Below are 27,695 nucleotides of genomic sequence, written 5' to 3'. Positions count from 1 at the left end.
TAAAGATCTCGCAGCTTTCCCAGTTCCTTCTTTAACAGTCTTCGTGATTTTCCACGGAGAAGCTCTCAACCAATCCCCAAATTGTAAATCATCTTCATCAAACGGTCCATCTTCACAGACTTTTTCCCCATGCCCAAGTCTCCCACAACCATAGCAGAAATTCGGCAATTTTTCATATTTTACATCGAACTCAACCTCCTTCCCGTTTGGCATCAGAATATTAATCGACTTTTTTAACGGCGTCCTAACATCATGCAAAACACGAAACCTAATAGCTCTATCCATCTCTGGATTTGGCCCTAATTCCATCCTAATATACGTCCCCAACATTGCCCCAATCCTCCTCACATTGCCTTCATTGCGTCGCCCCGATATGGGTAAATCATAAATACGTGCCCATATAGGTAAATGAAAAAGAGGGACATCAGTTACCTTACCCGTAGTAGAAGGTTCGTTGAAACACCAAACGAACATATCAAAGTGCCATGGTTGATTTTCCAAAACCTTTTCCTTATCGTGGAGCGTCCCAAATCGAAACACGAAAAGTTTCTCATTCGCATCGATAACGTTCCCTATGATAGGCTTCATCGGATTCCACAATTTTGTCATCGTCTCGATAGCCGCTTTGACATTAATAGATTTTTGCGCCCAAATCCGCCCTACCAACATCAACTGACCCCTTTCTTCCTCTTCCTCGGTGCCTTCCTCCCAAAGAAACGAAACAGCCGTCCTACGATCTTCATTAATCAGAATACCTTTACCCTTATCCCTAGATGTAGCCATCGGATCGAACAAATCTTCAGACCTGCACAAAACGACACAACACAACCAAACGCAAAACGAAAAGACACGACGCAGCCACACTCACGTAAGAAAACGCGAGAGGAGCCTCAAAACTGGAGGAGAAAACCAAGACCTAACCCTAGACCTAGAAAGAGCCCTAGGAGAGAAACCCTAGAAATTTTGTGAAAACTTAATGATAACGTCCCACCAATTGTTGATAATAGACAAACATAGTAATAAAGCTTATATATGGAGTAGACGAGTAGTCATTAATTGTAGAAAGAACAGTGTCCTTTTCCTAATCAACTGGTGTCAATCTAATTTATGTTCTATCTACATTATATATCTTCATTAAATATTTAAACGTAAGCAACATAAACTTCTATAGGGAAGAGAATGTAATTAGAAATAGGATTCAATTGCTAATTATGTATCAAGATTTACTCCGTCATCCGTATGTGTCAGTGATTGAATAAACTTTGGGCCCTATTTGGTAGACAGTGGATTAATTTCAGCAAAAGTAGATTATAAATGACAGATTTCATCAGAAAGTTTGACTAACATGTTACTATTAGCAGAATTAATTTGATGATTGGTAATTGACAGATTACGATTAGTAGATTGTTAGTTTTCTTTGTAAAATTAAACAAAATTTTCTATTTTACAATATGCTAACCAATATGTTATTGGGGGTAAGCAGCATGTTGTAAAACAACGTATTGATCCCAAATATGTTGTTTCAATATGTTGTTTACCAAATACTCAAATTAGCATATTGATTGGTCAAGCATGCTAAAACCCTTAAACATGCTAAAAATCGGCCAATATGTCGTTTACCAAACACCCCCTTAGTGCTTTGTATCTCAATTTCATAAGGAATTCATATATTTAATATTATGATTTATGAGCAGTTAGTAAAGTTGGGCTATTCTAACCAAGCAAGCTTGAATTACATACTTTCTCCATTCAACTCCACTCTACCACTTTACTTTTTCATGTTTGTCAACGCGAACACGCGTTAAATATCGTTAGTTACGTATTTGCCAAAATTATAAAAGTTAGATATTTTTAATGTACTCATAAAGACGAATCAAATAAGATCTCACATGAATATATTTTCACTTATGGATGGAGAGAAAATTGAAATTGAATGTTTAATTGTGAATAGTGTAGAAAATTGAAATTGGTAGAGTGGAGTTGAATGGAGGAAGTATATATCATCTCCTTTTCCACTCAAATTTAAAAGTTTAACAATAAGTTTTTTTTTTTTTTTAATTTTCAAGCCGAATTTTTAAATAGCAAACATATATCATCAGTATACTTATTATATAAGAGGGAGAAAAAGCGATAAAATGATCAATATTAATGAAATATTTTATTTATTGTAATCATATAATTAATTAAATTTTTTATTTGAAAAGAGAGAAATATCAATACCAATAAAACATTACTGCGTATATATAATTTATATGATGACATGATTTTAAATTATCAGTAAAGTAATTCAATTTTAAGTACCAACAAAGTGTTTCCTACTATATTCATCCCATGTATTTATTTATTTTTTATTTTATTTGAAAGAGCTATTTTAAATTTTAATCACATGTATTGAAATGATTAGACAAATAGAAATGTAAACATTAAAACTTTATATTCTTAAAATCTTTTTCAATATAATTATAACTAAGTTAATTATCATGTTGTAGCGCACAGGTTTCAACTTAGTATATAATAATTGTGGCTTGTTGAATATTAAAACATACTCTCTTCATACCACACCAATGGTAACATTGAGAATCTTGACACTATTCATGGTCGTAGGGAATCTTCGATATGATTCTTAATCTATAAGACAAAATATAGTCATGTGAGATCTTGTTTGATTTATCGTCATGAATGCTATAGGAATATCAAATTTTTATAATTTTTAATAATGTGTAACTAAAGATATTCACGTTGCAAAACGTGTCTCGACAAGTGTGAAAAAATCAATGTTACCATTGTTGTGATATAAAGGGAGTACATAATAATAATGGTAGCTTGTTGAATGTGGGTCAATATTGGTGGCCTATTGAAAATTCAATATTAATCAGATCTTTAGAAATGATGTTGTGTGTTGCTTTATGGTAAATTTTCTCTTCAAATCCAACATTCTCATTTACCTTTTTTCACGTACATTAATGCATGTTTTGCATCGTTAATATATTGCATTATATTAGTAAAAATTCTAAAAGTTTTATATTTTTGTTATTGTATATGAATAGTATCCAAAAAGTCAATATCTTCCTCGAGGTCTAAGAAGCAAATGCGAGATAGGTTGACAGTGTAAGATAAATTATAAGGATCATTGTATAGAGTACATACCTTTAGCGGAAGCAATAGTCAGATCGTCTGGAGCGTATAATAATAATAATAAATAATAAGAATTAGTATACTAGGATCTTCTCCTCCCTCTTCTAGGTTTTCCTTATGTTGACAATCAATGGGGCATGTCAACCCAATAACCTATTTATATAGGTTAGAGGTATTCTAGACAGGAAGAGAGACCTAGCCATAATAGAACTGTATTTGGGCCCCCCCATCAGGCTGCCCACTGTATAATAAACAGGCCCTACACTTATCAGTACCATCACACTATGTACTTAACCGTACTGACTGAGACAGACCTAGGCCCAATGGATCATATAACTTTAGTGGGCTTTACCGGTCACATTCAACCCGTTTTCATAAACAAGAAAACCGAATAATGGAAGTCCAAATCCAACATTCTCCCACTTGGGCGACATTGTTGGTTTTATTAAAATGTTTTGTTTCAAGAAATATTTCGAAAACTTTTATTTTGTAAAACGACTCTCGGGTTGAACAACATGGCCATATAAACATCTCAATCAACAGAACTCGGTCCAATAAGCAATTTAATGTGAATCATAGCGGACATAGTACAATTAAAGTCATACAAGACCTTCCATGATCACAACACCAAAAGCTTACCGACATGAGTCCCAAGTGTGACAAAGTGTAGTGTGGTTTTAGCATAATAGATCCAAACTTTAAGATGAGCATGCTTAACAACATTCGGTCACAGTCTCAATTGAGACCCACTTCTAAAGAAGTATTCCCCTTAAGTACCTTAAAAGGTTAATATCACTTAAGGTATATTTATACTCATTAGAGATTAAACCACCCACTAAAGGGTAAATACACCAAAACAGGCAATGGCTAAATAGCCAACATCCATTAAAGGATAACTCCACCCCTACAGGCCAAATACACCACAATTGGCAATGGCTCAAAAGCCAACATCCATTATAGGACAAAATACACCCACTAAAGGGCAAAAGCTTTAATGCAGAACATCTCTTAACGAGACACAAATTGTACTATAACAATAATCATACATGCATCAAACTTATATTTAACATGCATACATTTAGTGAGAATTAAAACATCAACCTTATTACTGAAAACATATATACAGTACCTCAAGTACCAAAATATCTCAATTACAACTCCCACTAATTCAATGCATCATAAAACTCATATCTTTAACATACTTTTCAAAACTCAATAACCATAAGTGCTTTAGTCAATGGGTCCGCAATCATCTCCTTAGTTTAAAAGAGACACAAACTCGACATTTTCAAGTTCAACCCATTCTTTAACATTGTGAATTTTCAAATTAAAAAACCTTAGATTTGACACATTTCACAATATCTCATATCCTTAGCATGATGAGCAGTTATATATATATAACAAGCTATAATCTTTGTTTCCTTAATATAGGGGGACAGCTGAACAGTACATTATGTTTGACACACTTTCAAGATATAGCACCAACAGCTAACATAAAAACAAATCCTGTACCGGATTTCATATCATCAAACATAACTTTCAGCATACATCAAATTACCAACAACACTATCATAAGATTTATTCTACATAGTGTTCTCATCAAGTCTGCTTTAAGGACGACATTCATTCTTACTTAAATTGTCACTTTTACTTATGAGAGTTATACCAGGTTATCCAACATTATTTCTCCCTTAAGATAATCCTAGCTAACATACTGTTAGAGATGTCACACACAATCTTAATACCAAGCACAAAACATGCTTCCCCCAAATCGTTCATGTCAAAGACAATGAAAAGATTTGCTTTTGTGTCATGCAACAAACCAAGATCATTATAAACACGTGAAAGACATCAACATAAAGAATAAGGAATATCAATTCAATATCCTCCCACTGATCTTGTAATATATGCAAACATCATTAATATTTTAAGCAAGTCCATTAGACTCCATAAATTTATGAAACTTTATATATACCACTCACAAGAAACTTGTTTCAATTCATAAATTGATTTCTTCAATTTACATACCATATGTTCTTTAACTTTCTCAACAAAATCATTCAAAGAGAACAATGAGAATATCCATTTTAATATAACTTTAAATCATGAACAATGAAAGACCTAAGAATCCTTTGAAGTAATAGGTGAAACTGTTTCATTGAAATTCACACCTTCTTTTTTAGTATAACCATTTGTCACAAAATCTCTCCTTAGGTTTCTTAACAACACCTTCAAAATCCATCTTTATTTTAGAGATTCACTTTACACCCGACTGGATTAAAAAAACAAAACCCACTGGAGTAACAATTAACTCCTAAACTTTATTATGTGTCTTATTGATTACATCTCATCATACATATATAACCTCTTTTCATTTATCCGCTTGCACAAAATAAATATCTTGTTTATAGGTTATAATCTTGACTATTTCACTCAAATCATAATCAACTTCCCCGATATAGACAACAAAATCAACATAGTTAAATGCTTAAAGCCTTTTTGAAAACACTTTAGAATATGCAACAACATACGGGTTATGTGAAATAACATTATTGGTCATCATACTTCCCCCATTAGAAAAAAAAAATAAATAAATATTTTTCTAATGCATAAATAAAAGACCAACAAACTCATGATAAGACAAATAAGCCTTTTGTTACAACAACAGGTCTCTAAGCCATTCTCTAGAAAATTTAACTGTTATATACTCTACAAATCTTAATCTTTAAAATCTACAGTAGGATAAGTAACAAAAGGATTTAGGAGTGGTTTTAGGATCAAAATTTTCCAGAAAGATTATAAATATAAATTTCCAACTTAACTGCCAGCCCCACACCCTAAAAAAAGTTCAAACTTGGCTTTCATCCATCCATAGTTCATAAGACACTTAAAAAAAAAGTTTTCAGGTATTGGGTCCAAGATATATAAGGCAGATTTAAAAGCTTTACTTTAGCTATAAGCTGTTAATTTGTATTTCGAAGCAAACTCCTCACCCTATCCTTATTGGTACAATTACAACGCTCAGTCACATCGTTTTGTTCACACCGTTTTGTTCAAGAAGACTTGGCATTATATATTGTCCAACAATAAGTATAAAACAAAAAACTCATATACAACCATGAATCATCATGTTTAATTTGACATAACAACTTTCCAACTCGGTATCATCTTTCAGTCTTAATAATGGTCATACATAAGAAGCTCTAAACCTTAATACTTTAAACTTAACAAGAGCCTTAGAGTTACCACTTATAAGGTAAACATAACCACATCTAGAATCACCATCAATGAACATGATATATGACGTATTTCCACAAATAGTAGTGGTTCACTAATGTTAGTGTGAATATCCTTTAAGAGTTCCTTAAAATTAAGTTCAGATACAATTTCACATTTGACAAATCCATGAATTTTCTCTTTGGAAACATGACTAAGAATCCTATGCCATAAAATAAAAGAAAATAAAAAAAATTCTTTGGTCAATCTACTTTAGTTCCAACACTCTCAACATTCAAGAAAATATCATAGGAAATCAAATCCAATCCAATTAATACAAATCATCACAAAGGAATTGAAAGCATTTCCAATCATATGAGAGTTATAAAATAATTCAACCTTTTAATTATAAGTGACCAAACGAAATCCACACATGTCAAATTACGAAATAGAAATCAAATTTCGTCTCATATACGACACATAAAGAAAATTTTCTAGAGACAAATAAAATCCTGAACTAAGCTTTAAGACAACTGTTCTGATGAAATCCACATCAAGTTTCCCGCCATTCATTGCGGACACGCTGACTATAACCTCACTTGGTGTTTATTTATTTTGGAACCCTTTAAGGAAAATACTTTTCATAAACAAATGAACCACTATCTAACCATCAAGAATGAGGTGACACATCTGCTAAACATGATTCAAAACAAACTGAGGCCAATAAATTACCTGTCTTTATTATCCTTGCTAACCAGATTTTGTATTTTAAACACTTTCTCAATTTATGGTCAGTCTGGTCGCAAAACCAACAAGTAACTCCAGTAGTAATACTAGATTCTTTATTACTCTTAAGTCTTAACCTCAAGACCTTTTACAAGTATTCTTGTATAAATGTTACCTGACTTCCCCTTCGAAAAAGTTGCTTAATGAATAAGTTCACTACTTTTTTCCTTTATCTCATTCCCCTATTTCATTTTCAATACTCACCCATATAAAATAAGTCCTTGTCGGTCCATGTATCAGTTTGGGGCAGTAAGCTATTTTGAAGTGACTCCTTTCTGGGAAGAGAATTGAGAAGTTAACCGACAAGGAATAAACTCAACAACGGGTACTTTGTCTTTAGTAAGATGATATGCACTTCAATACTACTAATCACATCATACATGATTTAAATTAATAAGGCAGTCCATTAATTCCCCAATTTTCAGACCTTTTTAAATTCTTTAGCATCAATACAGATTGAATCCCATTAGAAAACCTTGAAATTCCCAGACATCGAATTCTTCAATATCAACATACACAATTTATGTACCAATTCCCACCTATAAAGGTGATAGTCATTTTAAGCTTGAGTACTCTCATGTACGAGTGCAAGAGGTTTGTGCCCAGTTAAGTCGATATATACATATATTAATCAAATAAACCAATGGCCAACTTAACATCACTTTCCACTTAACAAAAGTATCCTCATTTATACTCTTAATAGCACAAATTTCATTGCTTAAAGAAAATGACTAAAACAATAGATCAAGGCCACTATTAGCATGATATGGGTATAATTTCTTTATAACTTTACACAAGAATATGCTAGGGGAGTCGCAATATTCTCACAGGAATTCATATTATATTTTATGCATTCACCTTTGGGCAGAATACACAAAACACAATAACTACCTCCAACAGGAATCATATTATACCTTATGCATTCTCCTTTGGGCAGAATACACATGAGATAATAACTACCTCCAAGTAAATAGACAAGGAAATTTCTCAAAAATAAATCACCTTTGGGCAGATAAATTTCCAAGAAATCAAATTATTACACTTGTATTTACTCAACCACTTACTTAAATTAACTTATACAACTTCCCCCTTTGGGCAGGAAATTATAGAAACTAATTTAAGAAGCACAAACATTCCGGAATCCTTACGAATTATTTTAACTATTAGTAGATAACCCGCTTTGGCCAAGCTAATCACCGTCAGATAAAATATTTCACCGGAACCTTGCCCATATATGATACTCATGCTATCCTTTATAATATATAATTTACCATTAAGTATATGATATAACATATGGACTATGAAAATAGATTCATAATACTCACGGATTTCTACAAGTGCATAACTTTCAATATTGAGAACTTAATTTTACACGGCCGTACTAAGGATCCATAAAGAACACTATAATTCAAGTCACGCTTTAAGTAAGCGTGAATGAGTACATGACGCCGCCAAGTGAATAACTAAGGAAAGACTATCAAATTGTTTGTGCAAACTCAATACAAAGCATATGAAGACGAAAGGCACATGGTCAGGTTTTATACTTAGCCTGACATCACGGCAGGATAATATCAAATTGATTACGTTTAATAAATAAATAAATAATAAACTTGATCAACAAGGCATGAGTATTTATGCGTGGAACAAGATCTGACATTCGTTTGTATCTTTATAAGTTTTCATGCTCTTTCTTTATTAGTCCGCAAGTTTTCATGCTCTTTCTTTATTAGTTCGTAACAATTCACTTTAAGATCATCAGACTATTCAATAAGTAATAATTTTAAATTTTCGTTGATCTAACGAAAAGAGAATAGAACAGAATATTACGGTCAGAAACCCTAATACAATCCTGCTCTGATACCACATGTAAGATAAATTATAAGGATCATTGTATAGAGTACATACCTTTAGCGGAAGCAATAGTCAGATCGTCTAGAGCGTATAATAATAATAAATAATAAGAATTAGTATACTAGGATCTTCTCCTCCCTCTTCTAGGTTTTCCTTATGTTGACAATCAATGGGGCATGTCAACCCAATAACCTATTTATATAGGTTAGAGATATTCTAGACATGAAGAGATACCTAGCCATAATAGAACTGTATTTGGGCCCCCTCCCATCGTGCCCATCGTATAATAAAAATGCCTCTACACTTATCAAGCACCATCACACTATGTACTTAACCGTACTGACTGAGACAGACCTAGGCCCAATAGATCATATAACTTTAGTGGGCTTTACCGGTCACATTCAACCCGTTTTCATAAATAAGAAAACCGAATAATGAAAGTCCAAATCCAACAGACAGATGTTGTAGCAAATTTTACTTGGTGTTTTAGAGAGTATGTTCAAAGTAAGCCAAAAGAAAATTCGACACCCACTCCACAAGAAGTTCATGGTGTTGTAAAAAAATGTCAAAGGAATTGGTCGACATCAAGTCATGAAAGCTAGAAGATTTACAAATGGTCCCATAAGTGATTTTAAGCAATTAATAGACTCTATCACCAGTTGTCTGGTTCAGAATCCGAGCTATATACTAAAATTTTCGAGTTTTATTTTAAAGAATCTGAGTTATGTTGTAAAGTTTTTAAACTCTTATGGGGTCGGAAAGCAAGTAAATGGAGCAAAACATATGATATTTTAATCGGTTGTGAGAAGAGAAGCTAAAAGAAAAGGTAGATAGTTATTCTCTTTTTACATATTGTACGTAATCATTAATGTAACATTTTCGATATTTTTTTTAAAAACTTGTGAAACATTCTTGAACGTCTACAAAACAAAATGAATGGGTTACAAACTTACAATCCAATCGTCTTTGACGTCTCTACACTAAAAGACCCGTGCTAAAGGAGTACTCCTTTATACACAAGAATTAAAAAGGTCAAGGATTAACACCTACCATAAATAGAAGTTTAGCTCTCTCCTAGTAATCTCCTATAAATAGTAAGTACTAAATAACATTCACAAATCAAAACTCACAACTTCATTCAAGTCGATAAACATAATCAAACAAAGACTAACTTAGTAAAATTAAACTAGCACTTGAAAATTGAAAGATGGCAGCTATAGGTAGCAACCAACGTTGGTCACTAGAGGGTTGCACAGCTCTTGTTACCGGCGGTACCAAAGGCATCGGGTATTACTCCATTTTCTACTCGATATTTTAATTATACTTTTTCATTTCAGTCATTTACTTTTCTTTTTTGAGGTCAAGTGAACAAAAACAAATTTACCTTATACTTCTTGTTCTTTCTTGGTTTTGTATGCATATTCGTACATAATTTTACATGTGATCTTTTGTTATCGTGACTTATACTCATTACAAGTCATTTGAAAAAACTACATACAACTTGTAGTAGTACCCTCTTTATCATGAATTCGGCGCAAATGTTTATAATTCTTGTAAAAAGCTCGGGCAAACTTTGAGAGTTCCTTAAATATGTTCCGATTGATATATTGGCAGGCGCGCTATAGTAGAGGAGCTAGTAGGGTTAGGAGCAAGGGTGCATACATGTGCTCGGAATGAAACTGATCTCCAAACTTGCTTAAGTGATTGGAAGTCTAGAGGAATGTCAATAACTGGCTCAGTATGTGATGTTTCGTCGAGGCCTCAAAGAGAAAAGTTGATAGAGGAAGTCACCTCTGTTTTCGATGGAAAATTGAACATTCTTGTAAGACTATTACCCCTTTGAATTTGAATTATGGCATATTTTCATTTTTAATGAATCCAATGGACGTTTGTTATCGTGATTATATATTTGATGTTCAATTCAGGTGAATAACGCCGGTGGTGGTGTATCTGGTGGACAACCAACTGCAACTTGTACAGAAGAACATTTTTCTCATGTAATGAGGAATAACTTTGAGTCTCCGTACCATCTATCACAACTCTCATATCCACTTCTCAAGGCCTCAAAAACAGCCACCATAATATTCATTTCTTCTATTGCTGGTCAATTTGCTTGTGCGATTGGATCTGTTTATGGACCTGCTAAAGGTATAACTCCGTTTATTAGTACTCCGTATTTGTTTAACTCATCGAAGATTTTAATTTTCATAAGAGGTATGTTACTTTATTGAATTATTTAGTGTTTTAATAAAAGTATATAGTCGAATTATTTTCTAAAGTTGTTTTTGGCCTTTACTAATCGATATGCAGGCGCATTAAACCAATTAACTAAGAGTTTGGCATGCGAATGGGCAAAGGACAATATTCGAGTTAATGCAATTGCTCCTGGAGCCATCAAAACTGCTCCTACCAAATATGTAATGTGCTATTATACCTTTAATATTTCTCTCTTATTATGCGACTATTATTGTTTTTGCAAGCACCTCTGCTAGACTTTCTTAGCTTCGTCACTGACGTTATTTGTTTGAATTTACGAAATGGCAGTTGTTTGATGACGAAAATGGAATGTTAAAAGATTTGAAGGCAAGGGTACCCTTAGGGCGAGGTGGTGAAGCAAATGAAATATCATCGGTGGTTGCATTTCTTTGTTTGCCCGCAGCTTCTTATGTCACGGGACAAACTATATTTGTTGACGGAGGCTTCTCTATTAATGGCTTCTTTCCACATTAAATAATTTTATTTAGTATTTTGTTGGGTAATAATTTGGGACACCCATTTTGACAATAAATTATATCCCATATTATATATATATATTTGTTTATCATGTATTCATGTACTTGTAACGTAAAGTTGTAATAATATTATTAATATACGATCAAATATGTGCAAGGGGTTATTTAATACTGTATAAGTAGAACATGATACGGTGTAATTTGATGATACTAAGTTTTGTACCGCCCTTTCATTAGTTTATGTACTTATAAGATGACTCTATGAGCATTTAGATCAATTGAAGAGGACGACCTTTATGTATATATGGAGATTTACGGGCTTTTAACGTAATACTCCGTAGTATCCTATTTATTAAAAGAACAACCACAGAGCTGATGTGTCAGCCTGTGGTTGAAAGCCAATTTTTTTTTAAAAAAAAGAAAAAGAATATTTTCTCAGTAGCCAACCCACGTTCACTAGAACGATTTATTTAAAATAGATGATGATATTTCTGCTTGGCACATTAAATAGGTCAATTATTAATTTTACATCATTATTTAACAAATTTCTTTCCCATTAACCAATACCACAAGCATAAAATTCTATATATTGAATTATAGATGGATCCATTGTACTAAGTATATTCATGCAACGAACAATAATAAGGTTAGATTAATTGTAAGTGAAGAAATCTGATAAAAGTAATGAATTGAAAATTTAACATTTGTTACAACTCATTTTAATATATCGAATAAAACAGAGAAAATTGGCGTAAACTAAAAAAAAAAAAGTGAAAATTGATTTACGAAAGGATAAAACTAAATATGAAGGTGTTTCCTTGAAAAAAAATCACGGATCTAATAATAAATCAAATACATTAATAAAAATATATTCACGGATTAGATTATATTAAAAATTGAGTAAACATTTACATAAATAGTGATTGAGATAAAGCCCATAATAACTTGAAACGAGTGTTAAAATTGTTCAAAAAGAACAAATTTAACCAAAGAAAAATGTATAAAAAATTGCAATCGAAAAAAAGGCAACAAATTAATTCAAATTATTCAAAATAATGAATAATAATAAAATATGGGGAAAAAACCTTATGAGAAGATTAGTGTTAAAGAGCAAAGCCGAAAATACTAGACATTAAAAGCACCAAGAGAATTAGAATGTTTGTTGTTGGATTCAAAAGAACAAGCTGTACTACATATTTGTTGATAAAATCTTTTTTTTTTTTTTTTGTGGGTGAAAAGCAAGAGGTAAGACAGTAAGAATGATAGATAGAGTGTTGAGTTAGGGTTTTTGAGTGGGAATGAGAATGTTGCAATGAATTTATATGACGACTATGATGGATTTGTTTAGGTGTTATTTATGGGTCGTTAATTGCAATGTTCATGGACATGAGACTTCTTCAAAATAATTTCGACCCGTTCACCGATGATTAGTAATTTCGTATTGTTGAATTTTTCAGATATTACTTACTCAATAGGTCTTCAGACAGTTAAACCTGTCAAACGAGTCGGACGGATGAGTTACGAGTTCGGGTAATATATGGGCCGTTTCTATTTCCGGTTAATAAAATACGGGTTTACAAGGATTTTAGGTCGGGTCTCGGGTCAAAACGGGTCTAAATGACGACTGTTTAAAAATGCCTATTTTCTTTAATTGTTAAGATAATGGTTTATATTTTGAAAAAAGTCATAAAGTATAAGCATATTTTATTCAAAAGTTAAAACTTATTTTTTTCATTTTATTTTAGTTTTATTTGCATTATATATAAAATTTTAATAAATTTACCTGTTTTCGGGTCACGGGTTTGACGAGTATTGACTCTAAATAGGCGGGTTATTATCGTTCGGGGCGTCTACGGTATGGGTTGCGAAGATCGGCTTATTTTTGGGCGAGTTTCAGTTGGTTTTTCGGGTCGGTCATCCTTTGATAGGTCCATGTCTTCTTTAAGACAGATATTTCCGTTTTATTAATAAAGCACGTCAAATAATACCCCATCTACATAGATGGGACAAACTTTTTACCAATTTTATTGCACTCTGTTTCTTATCTTATGTATGATACTTGATCCGTTTTATGATTAACACGGTTATGTTTGTTTTAAATAGGAATGTGTGTTACAAAAGATATCGATGATTCTGATAAACAAATAATATTGTCTATATAGAGATTATTTTGAGATGTTATTATATCTTCTATTTATGATTGTACATTGTAATACTGTTCTATTATATTTATTTTATTTATCTTTAGTTGTTTCGCATTTATTGAGTGTAAATTACATATAAATTTGACATTCAAAACAAAAACCTTAATATGACTTTTTTCAAAATATAACCCATTATCTTAACAATATTTTATGATAACAAAATTTGAAACTACACCCGTGCAATTTGCACGGGTTTAAGACTAGTTATTATAAGACAAAAACAGATGCATAAGGAAAAACAACATATTCGTCATATGTGAAATAATATTTAACCCGTTTTAATGTTAATATTTCTTAAAGATCTAACCGAATTTTAATATACCCGTTTTATCTTAAGACAATAGGCAAAACAAAAAATGAGATTTCCGTCAAAAAAAAATAAAAAAAATTAAGATTTCATAAAATCAAAAAATTGGCGCAAAAAATGAAAAATCACAAACATTTCCCACAACTTACAAAAACACCTCGTTCACACACCTCACTTCTCCCCCTTCTTCTTCTTCTTCATCAATGGCGGAGCCAGACATTATTGAGCCACCTTCATTCTCCTTAGGCATCGACGACATTATTGAGCCACCTTCATTCTCCTTAGGTATCGAATTTGATTTCCAACCTTCTAACAATCAAAATAAACCCCAATCTTCAAACCCTAATTGCAACGACGATTCAAATTTCTGGGTTCCTGACTCGGACCCTGACTCGGTTGACGACCCGCCGCCGTCTCGCCTCCGTCGCCTCCGACGTGGTGGACCCCGCATTTCCACTCCGGTTCAGGTTTCTCCGGTGGTGAAAACCCCTAATTTTGTTGAAGACGATATTGAGGATTTTTCGGAAGAAGAAATTGTTCGGAAAGGTTAGGGTTAGGGTTTTGTAATTGATTGAATTTTGTAGAAGTTTTGTTAATTGAGTTATTATGTTTTGATTTATATGTGATTGTGTTGGGTGTTTATGTTTATGATTATGATTTGGAATTGTTGATGTTATTGTTTGATGATTGTAGCAGATTGTGGTGCATTTTGGATCAATTGTTGTATGACATTTGTTCAAAAGTAGCGATCTTTTTGTTGAGCGGATTGCTGGAATTATTGATATGTGAGTTATACCTAGTTTGGATCTATGTAGTTGATATGTCTTGCTAGAGGCCGTTGATTTGATGCAACAATAACATTACCCTAGCGCCTCAATGGCTCCCGCAATTTGCGAGGTAAGGGGAGTCGGATGTACGTAGCCTTACCTTGTGTTAGCAACACAAAGAGGCTGTTTCCGAATGACCCAAGATAAAAATTGCGTCGAGAACTGCATAGAAGGACCGCCACTTCACAAAACAAAGAAGCGCGGCCACTTTAGTGAGCCATTTTGATTTATTCCATTATAATCCATAACCAAAGAGTAATGAGTCTTTGGCTCCATTGGAAATATGGAAAAGGCCGTTGATTTGATGATTATGATTAAATGATTTACGTGTCTGGTAGTTTTAAGTGGGCTTATTGGGTCACACACATTATGTACGGGGAATCAGCTGTATTGTGGACATGTGGTGCAGCATTCTGATGCTGTTTGGACTGATGGTTTAATTGATACGGTGTCGTAATTTTGCTCAAAGAGCTTAGGTTTATCTTTGTAGACAAAAGTTAGCGTGAGTCGGGCCTATCAGCATTAGTGAAGGGAAAGGGAGAAGGAAAAAAGAAAGGAAATGGAGGGTAAAGATGGGATATACCTATAGGAAACGAGGTACCCGGGATATTGTATTTCCAGTTATCGTTAATGGTCATATTTCCAGTTCTTGAGCAACATGTGTAAAGATGAAGTTTACAGTAAGTGTTGTTGACAAACTTTTACCTTTAGCGAGCGAGATAATTGGGATACTGTAGTCACTGCTGGGCTACCGTCTAGAACGTAAGGTAACAATGTAACATTACATAAAAGTCATCGTAAAATATTTCATGCTGTAGTGAGCTATAGGCTTATTTTCCTAGAAGCACGTGATTTTGCATTTCAGTTATAATTTGGTGACTCAAATTTATAACCAATTTACCTTTCATTTACATTGTACTCCGTATTGAATATTGATGTGTCTGTGGCTCTCTGCCTGTCTAATGCGCTTTCAGTGCAGATCCTTTTTCGGTATCCCAACATCAAAATTGGTGTAGCAGCTCAAAACTTCCTTTATCTGGAAGTGGAGTCTTGATTAGACCACAGGCAAGCACAATACAAAATAATAAAAGCTGCCCTCCTCCTACAAGTGTAGCATCAAACAAGGGAAAGTCGGTGATTTCAGACTTCCGTTCAAGCCCCCTGAGAAGGTTCCAGCTTCTTGATTCCGATTCCGATTTCGATGACCCATCTGAGGGCCCGGTTGTCAAAGGAAATGCTAGTGGAGTTGAATTTTCGAAGACTATTACGCAAAAAGAATTGAAACATGGATCTGGTAAGATTTCATGTCCTGAAAGAACAGACCGACCAGCTTCAACCTCACAAAAGCAGGACCTCTGGAAAGATTTCCGTGTTGACAATAATGTTTCGGTGCCTACACCTGTCTTTGATGAACTCTTGGAAGAATATTGTAATGGAGGAAAGCAAAACAAGGCAGTTTCAGGCTCTCATGAATTTGGTTCAAGTGGAATGACATCAGGCATGAACAATGCCAGGGAATTCATGGAAACAGAAACTAAAGAAACAGATGGTTTTCCATGTCACCGTTACTTTTCCCATAATGATAATAGGATCCAAAGACTAGTGCGCAATCGGCTACCTAACTTTTGTCCATTGGGTTACAATGGGTTATCTATTGATTACAGGTACTTTTCTGCTAATTACCATTTTTATTTTAGGTAAACCCAACTGTCTGTTAATGTCTTCAGGGCTTCAAGGGGCCTGCAAATGGCGGGATAAGAGGGGTTGGCTTTTATCAACCCAACCCCTTCCTAAAAACACACATACTGTTTTACAATGACGTGTGATGGAAATTGTGTTGTAAAATGCATTGACACTACTGACTTTGCAATGCAAAAAGCTTCGAAAGTTTAACGAATCATTTTGCTTTATGAGTTTATTCCATTATATTTCATCATATCAATATCTCCGAATATTTAAAAATTTGGAAGATAGCCATTGATGGTTTCTTGCTTTTGATCCAGGAGTCAGTTTGGTAACGAGGATAATGTTAATCAGAGAGCTGGCGGAAATTCCAACACAGGGAAGACCTCCAAAAGAGCTACAAAGAAAAATAAGAAAGCTCACACAGAAGAAGGCTCACATGCGGAAGGGAGTTGGATCGATCCAAAGCACGCGTCTAGCACACCCAAAGATGCTGGCAGGAGAAGAGTTCGAGCTGATGGACAATGTCCTGGTAAATGGATCACAGGAGATAATGGAAAGAAGGTGAGAACAAAAGAACAATTAGGCTTATTTTAAAAAGCCCTTTGTCAATTATGTGGCATTCTCATGACTTTATCTTATTTATTGAGTTGATCCTGCATATTGTGCTGATTGAAAGTATCTGCATTAAGACAAAGTATAGCTACTCAATCCATAAAAACTTGAACTTGGGAAGTGAGATATATATATTCTGTAATACATTTGGAAAAAGCATGTCAGTTTTGCTTAAGAAGTATCTGCAAAACTGCAAAGTCTATCCCTGTTGTGCTAATGATTTTTTTTCATTTGCTTATTAATTTTTTCTGCATGGTTTCTTGAAATTATGAATGATAAGCCATATTATGAAGTTAAAAGTGATATCTTTCCTAAATTTCTCGGATAAAAGGCAAAATTCCAAATCTCAAATGGAAGTACCAGATGGATTTTTAGTTTACCAGAACAATATTTATTTTCTTTATACAATGAGCCTTGAATTGCATGTTGCCTATAGTTTTGGGATATAATGCTTGTACGGCAAAAACTCATATAAGACCGTTGTATGCGTACAACACTTAGTTTAAAAAATTGCAACTCGAGTGTGCCTAAGGCGCGCCTTGGATGAGGCACTAGCCGAAATGCCTTGGTGCATTTTAGTGCGTCTTTAGACAAGGCTCACTAGTACACACTTTCCATATCTTTTCCTTCTAGATCTTTAATTATGCCATTTCTTCTCCCCATTATTCCTAACTTTTACTCTTTTGCATGTTAGATTGTTAGCTAACTTCAAAATCCTAAAAAGGGTATTGTTGCCCAAAAATGTAATTTGTAAAATACAAATTTGTCATCAAAAATAGGGCGCGCGTCCAAAAGACGTATGTGCCTTCGCCTTGTGCTTTGTCAGTACAACGGCTCTAAACCATTTAATGATAGTATAGTAACTACGATGTATGCATAGAACAATCTTACACAAGACTAATTACTACAGTGTATTATTTCCTAATTTGCACAAGTTATGACTTTATGTGAGTATCAAACCCTAATATAGTGTGTGTGAATTTTTTAGGTATATGTCACCAAAACTGGAAAAGAGCTGTATGGTCAACTTGCTTACCGGCAATATAAAAAGGTACACTGCATTACACTTCTGTAATATTTTTTTTTGCTCTTTAGATTTTTAGCTCATATATTTCAGTGGTTCTTTGGTTCACCATGAATTCGCAATGCCTAGGATGAATTAATTCCCATAACTTTACATTTCAAATGTAGCAAGGTTTGTTTGGCCGAAATGCAATACTACATGTTACAGGAATCGGATTATCGGAATTGCCAGGAAAGTTAAATTTATGTAAATTTTGTCAATCAAATAACTGAGTGAACCGAGCATATTAGCAATCCAATTACACTTCCTGTGTTTTATTTGACAGTGAAAGTACCGCTATATAAACCGAAATATGCCTACTTCCACATAAAAAAGAACCCTGTTTGTTCAAGTGTTTGAACTTGGTTAATCTAACAGCAAGAAAGTACTCCGTATCATTTATCATGTTCGTCAATCATTTACATTCTTTCACAGGAAAGTGGAGGTTTCACAAAGTCACGAAAGAAGCGCGCATCAAAGAAAAAGTGATGAGACTTCTGGCTCGAAGATTGCAAAGCTAAAGTATCCATCCCAATCCCCTTGTACTCTGTCTTTGTACAATCCCAGAGGAATTCTCAGTGTTACATATTTGATATTTCAATATATGCTTACTGGCTGGTTTTCCTTACTGCACCTGTGTATAAAATCCATGTTTAGTTGGTAAAGCTGATCCGCGTTTGAGGGCTTGAAGTCTATGTGCGACTGAAAAAAGACGAACTCGTTTGATTTGTCTTGGCCGTCTTTTTCTACGGGTAGACACGGCTAATGCGTCAACCAGATGAGGTACTATTAGAGTAAGTTCAGGTATATGAATCACTTTGGGTTGGGTTGTTTCTTGGATTTAAAAGTGGTTATGAGGTAGCTCATATGAGTTTGATTAAGATAATCGGACCGTGTTTATCCAAATTTTTGTCATGTATTCAACTATTCTTGCTTGTAATGAAAAGTGAACTAGACATTGTTTTAACCTGTTGTAAAATTCACAAGTATGTGTTACAAATGAGAATTTGTGCTATTTTCATTGAGTCAATTCGGTTAATTTGGATAAGGTCATTTTTGTCGCGTGGGTTAGGTTGCTTCATTTTGAATTGGGCTAATAATCTAATAAAGTGTCCAACAAATTTTTTGGTCAAATTGGATTTGATTTTTTTTTTTTTTTTTTTGATTTGGGTAAATTTAATAGCTATGGATACTGGTAATGAAACATAAAATAAAACGGAAGATCCACGTTGAAACATAGAGAATAGTTATTATGAATACTAATCTAAGAACCAAATTTTAAAAACTACTAGTCCTATTATCGGGTTTTATCCGAACATCTTCACGAACATTATATTTTGTATTCTACACCGTTTTATCCAAGATTTACGACTTAAATTATACCGTATTTACACAAGATTTAAGGCCTAAATTTTATATTTTTCACACATAAGAGAGTCTTGGATGTTAGGTCCCCAAAAAATGAAGAATTTTAGATGAAACAAATACCAACCTCACAATTCATCTCCTCATCACTTTCCTAGTCTTCCTTGTTTGTTTCCAACTCAATCCAATCAAATTTCCTCAACTTCCCCAAATTATCTGGATTTTTATCCCTACCCAACTTAAACAATCTCTATAATTACCCTAATCTCACAATTCAACACCTGTCATTTCCCAATTTGATTATTTTATTCATCTTTTCAAAATTCCACAATTCCTAAATAAATTCACACTAAATTCACCCAATAAATCATCATTTACTGTTCATGTAAACCGGGATATCAACCATCAACCAGTAGTAATCCCATCGTCACAGGTGCTCTCGTAATAAACGGTTTCACGTCTATTTGACTTGTCACAGTGTCACTTTATCACTTGTTTCTTTTTGTTTATTTAAAGTATTTTTAGTTCACCAAAATTAGGTTGCGTTTTCTGTCACATACCCATTATAGTACTCATCAAATACTTTAATGGGTATTTATCAAAAATCCCTTTTTACAAAATCTTGTTTAAGACCATCTTACGTCCCGTTTTCGTGTAACGAGACGACTTTGTTGTAAGTTAAGACGGTCTTATGAAAAACAAGTGGCTTTATTTTTATGATTCAACTGCCAACTACTTTGTATAAGTATAACAATAATCATAATTCTCTAAAATCTCACATTTGCAGCTATTCATTACGTTCACATTCATGTAATGTACTAATTTCGTACGTTAGGATTAATTAGTTTACATTGTTTTCTTGTTCATTACTGTATAATGTCCCTAATGTTTGTGTTTTGATTGTCATTTAGTTAATGGAGAATAGCAAAATGGATGAGAAATCGCGGTCGAGTTCCGAGGAAGTAACTTCAGGGTTATTAGATGAGGTGGTAAGGCCAAGGAAGGCGGCCGAGGAATATCGAGATAATGATGATGATAATGATGATGGGTTGTTGTCTTTGTTAATGTATTTGGTTAGGATTTTGACATGTTTTGTTGTAATTTTGGTTACAACTTTGTTTTGGACATTCATTATGTTGTTGCTGTTACCTTGGCCTTATGAAAGAGCTAGACAAGGGAATTACTTTGGACATTTCACTGGAAGATTAGTAGTAAGTCATCAATGCTTTTACCCTATTTTTTCTTCAATTAATCTCTCTTAAGACGGATATATATCCGTCTTAACATTGTTTTTCCTTTTTGCAATTATCTTTGCTTTGTTGTGTTTCTCCTGTTCTCATATGTATGGAGATGTTGGTTTGTACGCAGTCTTACCCCGCGAATTTTATAGGATTGTATTGAGATTTTAAGTAGACACTTGTATGATAAGGCTGGATACATCCGATCCCTCTTACCCTGCGATATTTGTGAGAGCCTTTGAGGTATTGGGTAATGCTGTCGTAGCTCATGTAAACAGTTGAGCGGTTCCATACAATGTGTCATGTTATCTGGCCCTAACTATGTGGTGCTCTCACTGCTCTGTGTTTTATAATCCAGAAATTTGTATCAGAAACATTTTTAGGGCAGAGACTGTTTGTCGCGCACCAATTGGATTGGAAAGTTGGAAACTAGTTGCATAAACATCCTGTTTTTGTTTCTGTTTCACTTGGACTTCTGTTTATTGGATGTGTGTTATATACTTTGCCTATTTCAGTCAATAAGCACATTTAGCTTCTTTTTTTTTCTGATTTTTTTGGTCTGTGAATAGGAATGTGAATAATGGACCTTGTTGAGTGAAATGGGGGGAGTAATACTTACGTTTAACTGAGTCGAAGCTTGTCTGAGCTGAAATGGGGGGAGTAATACTGTTGCTTCTGGTTCTGGTTGTGCCCGTCTTGGTAATTTCACAGAATGTTGGTTGCAGGTGTGGATTCTCGGAAACACTGTAAAAATAGAGGGAAAAGAGTATGCTGAGAAGAGGGCTATATACATCAGTAACCATGCATCAATCATCGACATGTTTCTAACCATGTGGTTAACTCCTACCGGAACTGTTTCCATTGCAAAGAAAGAAGTGAGTTTTATGTTCAAGCCTGTGCTTCTTGTACTTACATGAGCTTTCATGCTATTTATCAGTCCATGTATTGTTCCTGTAACTCTGAGGTGCGTTTTTAAATCAAATTAGTATTGTTTTGCTTGGTATGCCCTTTGAAGGTTACTGTGACCAGGCCGTGACAGCTGATTTCGTCTTGTAATACCGTCATTCAGTGGACGAATTCACCAGATGGTTTATATATGGTAGTGAACATAGGTTAAGAGACTGCAATTTTTCTATTCTGTGTAAGTTTCGAAGGTTATGATAACCCGACTGTGAAAACCAATTTTGGGATCGTGACTAAAACCGGTCTTTTGTACCGTGTTTGGCAGAAGTGTGCAGCCAATAGTTGATTTACTTCATCTAGCATAAGATTTTTAGGTCAGATTCTGCATGAATTTGGCAGTTTCATTCCTGAATTATGTGAATTTCTCTTGTAGATCGTTTGGTACCCTTTAATTGGACAACTCTACTTTCTAGCAAACCATCCCCGGATTGATCGCTCAAATCCTCAAGCAGCCATTAAATCAATGAAAGAGGTATGCACACAAAAGTTCGATAAAAATGACAGTCTCATCTCATCTTTCAAGTTTCAACCACATACCAGCATTGACCCGTCTTTTTTTCCTGTTTAAGGTGTCTCGTGCAGTTCACAAGAATAACCTGTCATTAATCATTTTTCCTGAGGGTACAAGATCCAAAAATGGCAGGCTTCTTCCATTTAAGAAGGTAAGTCATTTCCCTCCGAGCGTTTATCATTTAAGATCGGAGCTTGTTCAGATCAATGCTGATGTCTGCTGGTCATTACATTCATTAAAATTCTGATTTTTCTTGGAACTTTTTTTTTTTTTTTCGTGCAGGGTTTCGTTCATTTAGCTCTGCAGACGCGACTTCCTTTAGTCCCAATTGTATTAATTGGTACACACAAAGCCTGGAGGAAAGGTGGCTTAAGAGTTCGGCCTGTGCATATAACTGTCAGGTATCTTCCTCCGATAAACACCGAAGATTGGACTGAAGATAAGATTAATGAGTATGTTAATATGGTTCATGATATCTTTGTTAACAACCTACCTGATTCTCAGAAACCCGTTTCTTCGTAGCATTTCATGTTACTCATTGTAATTTTTCTCTTCATTAAACACTCTGTTCTGTGTAATCGGTGTCACGCTTCAAGATACAGTTCAATAAATTTATTTGGTTATTTGGGTTGTTCTTATTATTGCGACTTCAAATTATTTTTCGACCCTTGGTCACTTGGATCAAACGCTAGGGTTTGATCTAGGAGCTTGACAAAAAAACCAGAGTGGTTCAGCGGAGATAGAGGCCGACTAGTATGTGTTCAAGAGATTAATTTCGCCGTTCAGCTGCTGGTCATCTGAAAGTGAACTTGCGTCACCTGATATCTAACTCCGTTACATAATGATAGATGAACCATCTCAACCAAAACCTTAAGGTGATGGTTGAGGCCCAACTATTATAAATATTCCTATTACGCTCCCTCACTCAAAGGCCCATTGGGCTTGAAGAGTGGTTAGTTGGGCACCGGCTCCCCCGTACCGTGTGCTGGGGTTCCACTTCGAGTTTTTGAGGGGTTTTGAGGTTGCCAGGATTCGAACCCGTGACCTACGGTCACACTGGTTCTAATACCATGATAGATGAACCAACTCAACCAAAACCTTAAGGTAATATTCCTATTACATAACACCCCAACCAAACTTTAGAATGCAGCAAACCCAACGAGAATACAAGAACCTAGTTTTTTTCAGAATCAATTGTTTAACACTACCTATGTCACTTTGCATACCTACCTTTAGTTTAATTTGTGGTAAAACACTCCCTATTAAATACCAAATTATGTCTAACGCGATTTCAGAGTAGAGGTTGTCAAACATGTCGGTCAACCCGGCCTGCCCGAACCCGTCCCTCTGGCTGTTTTTTACCCGATCCGTTTGATTTGTACAACTGCGGTCGGGCCCGGGTCAAGCAAATCCAACTCGCCCTGCCTTGACCTGCCCCGGGCCGGTTTCCACCTCGACCAGGCTCAACACGGTCCATGTTGACTCTCCCCTTCCTCTACCACCGGGCCGGTTCTGGGTCCGCCTAGCTAAGTCCACCCCACCCCTGGATCAGCCCGCTCCAAATGTTTGACCACCCCTAGTTGAGTGGGAAAAGTCAATTATCTAGCATTGACCTCAAAACACGGTCCCTTCGAAGACATCTGATAAAATTGGAACGATACGGGTCAGTCAAACACGTGACTTTGTTTTAAACTAATAAACCTAGCCCCTAATAATCATTATTCATCAAAACCCTTTCTATACCAACATCACTTCTCTCTCATTTTCCCACTCTCTCACTCACTCATCTGTTACAAATTATTGATCGTCTCAGCCATTAATCATCATCATCATCATCTCAGGTAAATCTAGCTTGCAAGCTTTAATCTTTAACAATCAGGATTAGTGATTTGCTTTGTTTAATGAAATAATAATGATTTTAAACAATGCTAAGACGAAACAAGAAATTGAGCAACAACAAAGCTACCTCTTTGATGATTTAATAATTGAAGAAATACTTACAAGATTGCCCATCAAATCCATTCTTCGATTTAAGTCCGTCTCAAAACAATGGTATTCTACTCTTTCGTCTTCCAATTTCGCCAATGCCCACTTTAAAAAGTCCCCCTTTTCTCACCCTTCTGCTCCTGTTAACACCTTGTTTATCAAAAGCGGTAGGGATTGTTACCTTTTCTCTTATAATGATGACGATGATCAAATTTCTGGTAATTTTGAAGATAATTTGGTCAAACTAGACATTGACTTTGATGTCAAGAAAAATAATCTAAAACTTGTAGGGTGCTGCAATGGTTTGGTTTGTATAAATCCGGTTTCTGGTAAATACTTCATTTTATGGAACCCGGCTACTCGTAAGTTTCACAAATATGAGTCAGACGGGTATTTAAACCTTTTCAATGAAGCCGTTCACTTTGTTGTAACTTCTGGGTTTGGATTCGTATCCTCTGCTGATGACTACAAATATGTTGGAATTTTTAGAGAAGGACGCTTAACAAAAGAAGGTCGAAATAGTGTTTGTATCTTTTCCATGAGGGAAAATAGATGGAGAAAGATTGATTTTTTTCGAGATTCTCTGAATCTTTTTGGACAAGGAGTGCTTGTTAATGAAAAATTATATTGGCCTGCTGATAGTGAAAACGCGCGTAATTTACTTGTTAGCTTTGATTTAGGGGTTGAGAGGTTTGATATAGTTGAGATCGATTGGGATAAGCCGCATTTCTTAGGAGTTATGAGAGGGTGTTTGTGCATGTGCAACTATAATAACAGGTTTACAGGCGACAAGTTAGTGCACGTATTGGAACCTCCTGTAATAGTGAAATCTATTGGTGTACCAAAGGGTATTGGTGTACCAAAGGGTTTTAGATCAAGCTTGTTCTCTGACATGATCGGGTTTACGAAGACTGACAAGTTTTTTGTGACAGTGCCAGTTGAGTTCATGGGATTTGAGTGGCAAAGTAGAATGTTGGGAATAGTTGACACACGTACGAAAACTATGCAATACACAACGCTTTTGAATTTTAGTGGTGGGATTCAAATTGCAAGATATGTTCCAAGCCTAGTTTCGCCTGGAGGCGGTTTTAGTGGGGGTTCATGGGTTTCAATTGAATCTCCATTGACAAAGGATAAAATTAATACAGTCGAGCAAAACACTAGCCTTCTTTCAGTGGTTCAATGGTGTGGCCAACTATTTACTTCCAAAAGGTTTTCGGTACAAACCCAACTACTATCATATTTTATTTTGTTTAGTTTGTTGGCCTTAATTTCATTAGCAATAGTATACATATCATTATAGCTTTGCTGTCAGTTTGATGCAGTGAAGCAGTTAGTCTGCTACTATAGTTGTGTCAATTGCCCCGTCTTTGCTGTCAGTTTGATGCTGTTAGTCTGCTACTACAGTTCGTCAAACTGTCTGTATATGAGAATACCCACACTAGTAGGATGTTGATCTTCGATGGGATTTGTCATTCATTGACATCTGATGACAAGGATTGATGTCGTCTGTTGCAGTGGACTAAGATCGTGGAAAAGACGACAAAGGAAGACTAAGGAAGACGGTCTTGTACAATAATTCTTGATTGATTGTGAGATGTTAATCCCTTTGCTTTGTCGCTGCAAAATGCAATGATCTTAGTCCGTCTTGGACTCTTGGGTCTATTTAGAGTGTTTTGCTCTATTACTAGGCCCCTGAATTCAGGGGCCGAGTATATGTTAAGTTGGACGATTCTGGTATTACTGGTCAGTATATTTCCCGGTGCTAGCTGAAAGTAAATTTGCGTCACCTAATAATATTTTCTTTTGTACCGCCTCCATGAATTTTTCTAGAAATGATCATAATGCGAATGTAAAATTCAAAAATATTATTTCAGGCAATAAACCGATTAATGAGAAATTATTCCATATTTTTACATTGTCCAAGAACACAAAAATTCCCAAGAAAAATGGAATATATATCTAAGGCATGCAACAACACTTATCATTTTTCTTTTCTAATTTATCGACGCACCAGCCTCTGTTCAACCTCGGCCACTTAACCGCACAGCGGGCAGTGCACTCATCCTCATTACATGACGGGAAGTTGGAACAATGTGCCCATGGATCGAACCTATCCTCTTCACATATCGTTGTTGTGCCTGTATGTTAGTCGGTTAGAAGTATCTGATACAGGTGAATGAAAGTATAGGACTTAATCTGCAATTTTATATGAATCGTCATGTTTTAGCTTGAATTGAAATGGCGTATAAGGTTTAAGACTTACTGAAGGAGAGAAGGAGGAGGAGGATCACGACGAGGACAGGATATTGTAAGCTTTTGATCTTCATAACTAATAGAGTTGGAATTCTTGTTATGTTTTAAGCCTTGCTATATGAAGTTTGAATCAAATTTAAAGAGCTAAAGTTGTAAGGAGTATTTATGTACCAAAAACAAATACACAAATTCTTGTTTCAGACGGATTATTTTCGTCTTTTCAAAAAGACGGGATTTTGTGACCATTTTATTGTCAAATACTCAAATGTAACCACAATGGTCAAGGTAGTTTTACAGCTTATGGTAACTTGTTATACAAAAGTGGTCACATTTGCGGTAAAATGACTTCAAAATTCCGTCTTTTTAGAAAAGATCAAAATAATCTGTCTTAAGGGAGATCAACTGGGAAAAAAAAAATGTGAAAAATTGAAAATAATGGATAAAATGAAAGTTCAATGAATCTATCTGTGTTGATTAAATGCAGGATGACAAGGATAAGTTGTGTGTATGGTGTGTATTTTTTTTACATGCTTAATTAACTTCCTTCATTACTAAAATAGAAATATATCATCTTTATATAGTATAGTATGACGATACATTTAGAAAAAACCCGGTATAATAATGGCAGCAGTGAAAAAGTTTTTGTTGTCACGCTTGAAATAAGCACATCATTCGCATAATTGATGTCGGCCTGTCGACACTGATCCTGTGTTTGCGAGTTGAAGTCGACCTGTCGACACTGAGGATGTGTTTGCGAGGAGTATAGCATAAGAGAGGGGTTGGATGGAAGGAAAGGGCAAAGGAAGCAAGTTATCTTTCAATATATTTTCTCTTAGATTTTTATCGGTTTTTATCAATTTTTTGTAAGCCTATTTGGTTCAGTGACTTCGGTAGGGGTGAACAAAAAATGGCCCGGACCGGCAAACACCGATACATACCGGCCCGGTCTCCAGGTCC

At 34.9% G+C, this 27,695-nt stretch overlaps 3 protein-coding genes and 1 long non-coding RNA gene across 7 annotated transcripts; all 4 read left to right on the top strand.

The window, feature by feature from the left end:
* Window positions 1-10,126: 10,126 nt before the first annotated feature.
* Window positions 10,127-11,785, top strand: LOC141645831 (tropinone reductase homolog At5g06060-like). Its single transcript, XM_074454015.1, has 5 exons — window positions 10,127-10,275; window positions 10,603-10,810; window positions 10,914-11,136; window positions 11,299-11,405; window positions 11,533-11,785. Exons 1-5 carry the CDS (start codon window positions 10,196-10,198, stop codon window positions 11,716-11,718), a joined length of 804 nt encoding a protein of 267 aa, XP_074310116.1. The 5' UTR covers window positions 10,127-10,195; the 3' UTR covers window positions 11,719-11,785.
* A 2,571-nt stretch (window positions 11,786-14,356) lies between these two features.
* Window positions 14,357-19,434, top strand: LOC141646844 (uncharacterized). Its single transcript, XM_074454816.1, has 5 exons — window positions 14,357-14,777; window positions 16,038-16,722; window positions 17,062-17,305; window positions 18,345-18,407; window positions 18,855-19,434. Exons 1-5 carry the CDS (start codon window positions 14,435-14,437, stop codon window positions 18,906-18,908), a joined length of 1,389 nt encoding a protein of 462 aa, XP_074310917.1. The 5' UTR covers window positions 14,357-14,434; the 3' UTR covers window positions 18,909-19,434.
* Window positions 19,435-19,896: 462 nt separating this feature from the next.
* On the top strand, window positions 19,897-23,116 carry LOC141646854 (1-acyl-sn-glycerol-3-phosphate acyltransferase-like). 4 transcript variants are annotated; one of them, XM_074454826.1, is made up of 6 exons: window positions 19,897-20,217; window positions 20,696-20,995; window positions 21,748-21,897; window positions 22,359-22,457; window positions 22,555-22,647; window positions 22,779-23,116. In XM_074454826.1, the coding sequence occupies exons 2-6, from the start codon at window positions 20,699-20,701 to the stop codon at window positions 23,016-23,018; spliced, it is 879 nt and encodes a 292-aa protein (XP_074310927.1). In that variant the 5' UTR covers window positions 19,897-20,217; window positions 20,696-20,698; the 3' UTR covers window positions 23,019-23,116. The 4 variants fall into 4 exon arrangements, with proteins under 4 accessions (XP_074310927.1, XP_074310930.1, XP_074310929.1 ...); XM_074454829.1 differs by lacking the exon at window positions 19,897-20,217 and adding an exon at window positions 20,322-20,457; XM_074454828.1 differs by lacking the exon at window positions 19,897-20,217 and adding an exon at window positions 20,322-20,594.
* Window positions 23,117-23,935: 819 nt separating this feature from the next.
* Window positions 23,936-26,392, top strand: LOC141646843 (uncharacterized). Its single transcript, XR_012545637.1, has 2 exons — window positions 23,936-24,337; window positions 26,001-26,392. It is a non-coding gene; the product is annotated as an uncharacterized LOC141646843 (long non-coding RNA).
* Window positions 26,393-27,695: the final 1,303 nt, after the last annotated feature.

The sequence above is a fragment of the Silene latifolia genome, chromosome 3 (genome assembly GCF_048544455.1).
Source record: "Silene latifolia isolate original U9 population chromosome 3, ASM4854445v1, whole genome shotgun sequence".
In the NCBI taxonomy this organism is placed as follows: Eukaryota; Viridiplantae; Streptophyta; class Magnoliopsida; order Caryophyllales; family Caryophyllaceae; genus Silene; species Silene latifolia.
The sequence above is the reverse complement of the archived record's forward strand: the minus strand, read 5'-3'. Positions and strand labels throughout refer to the sequence as shown.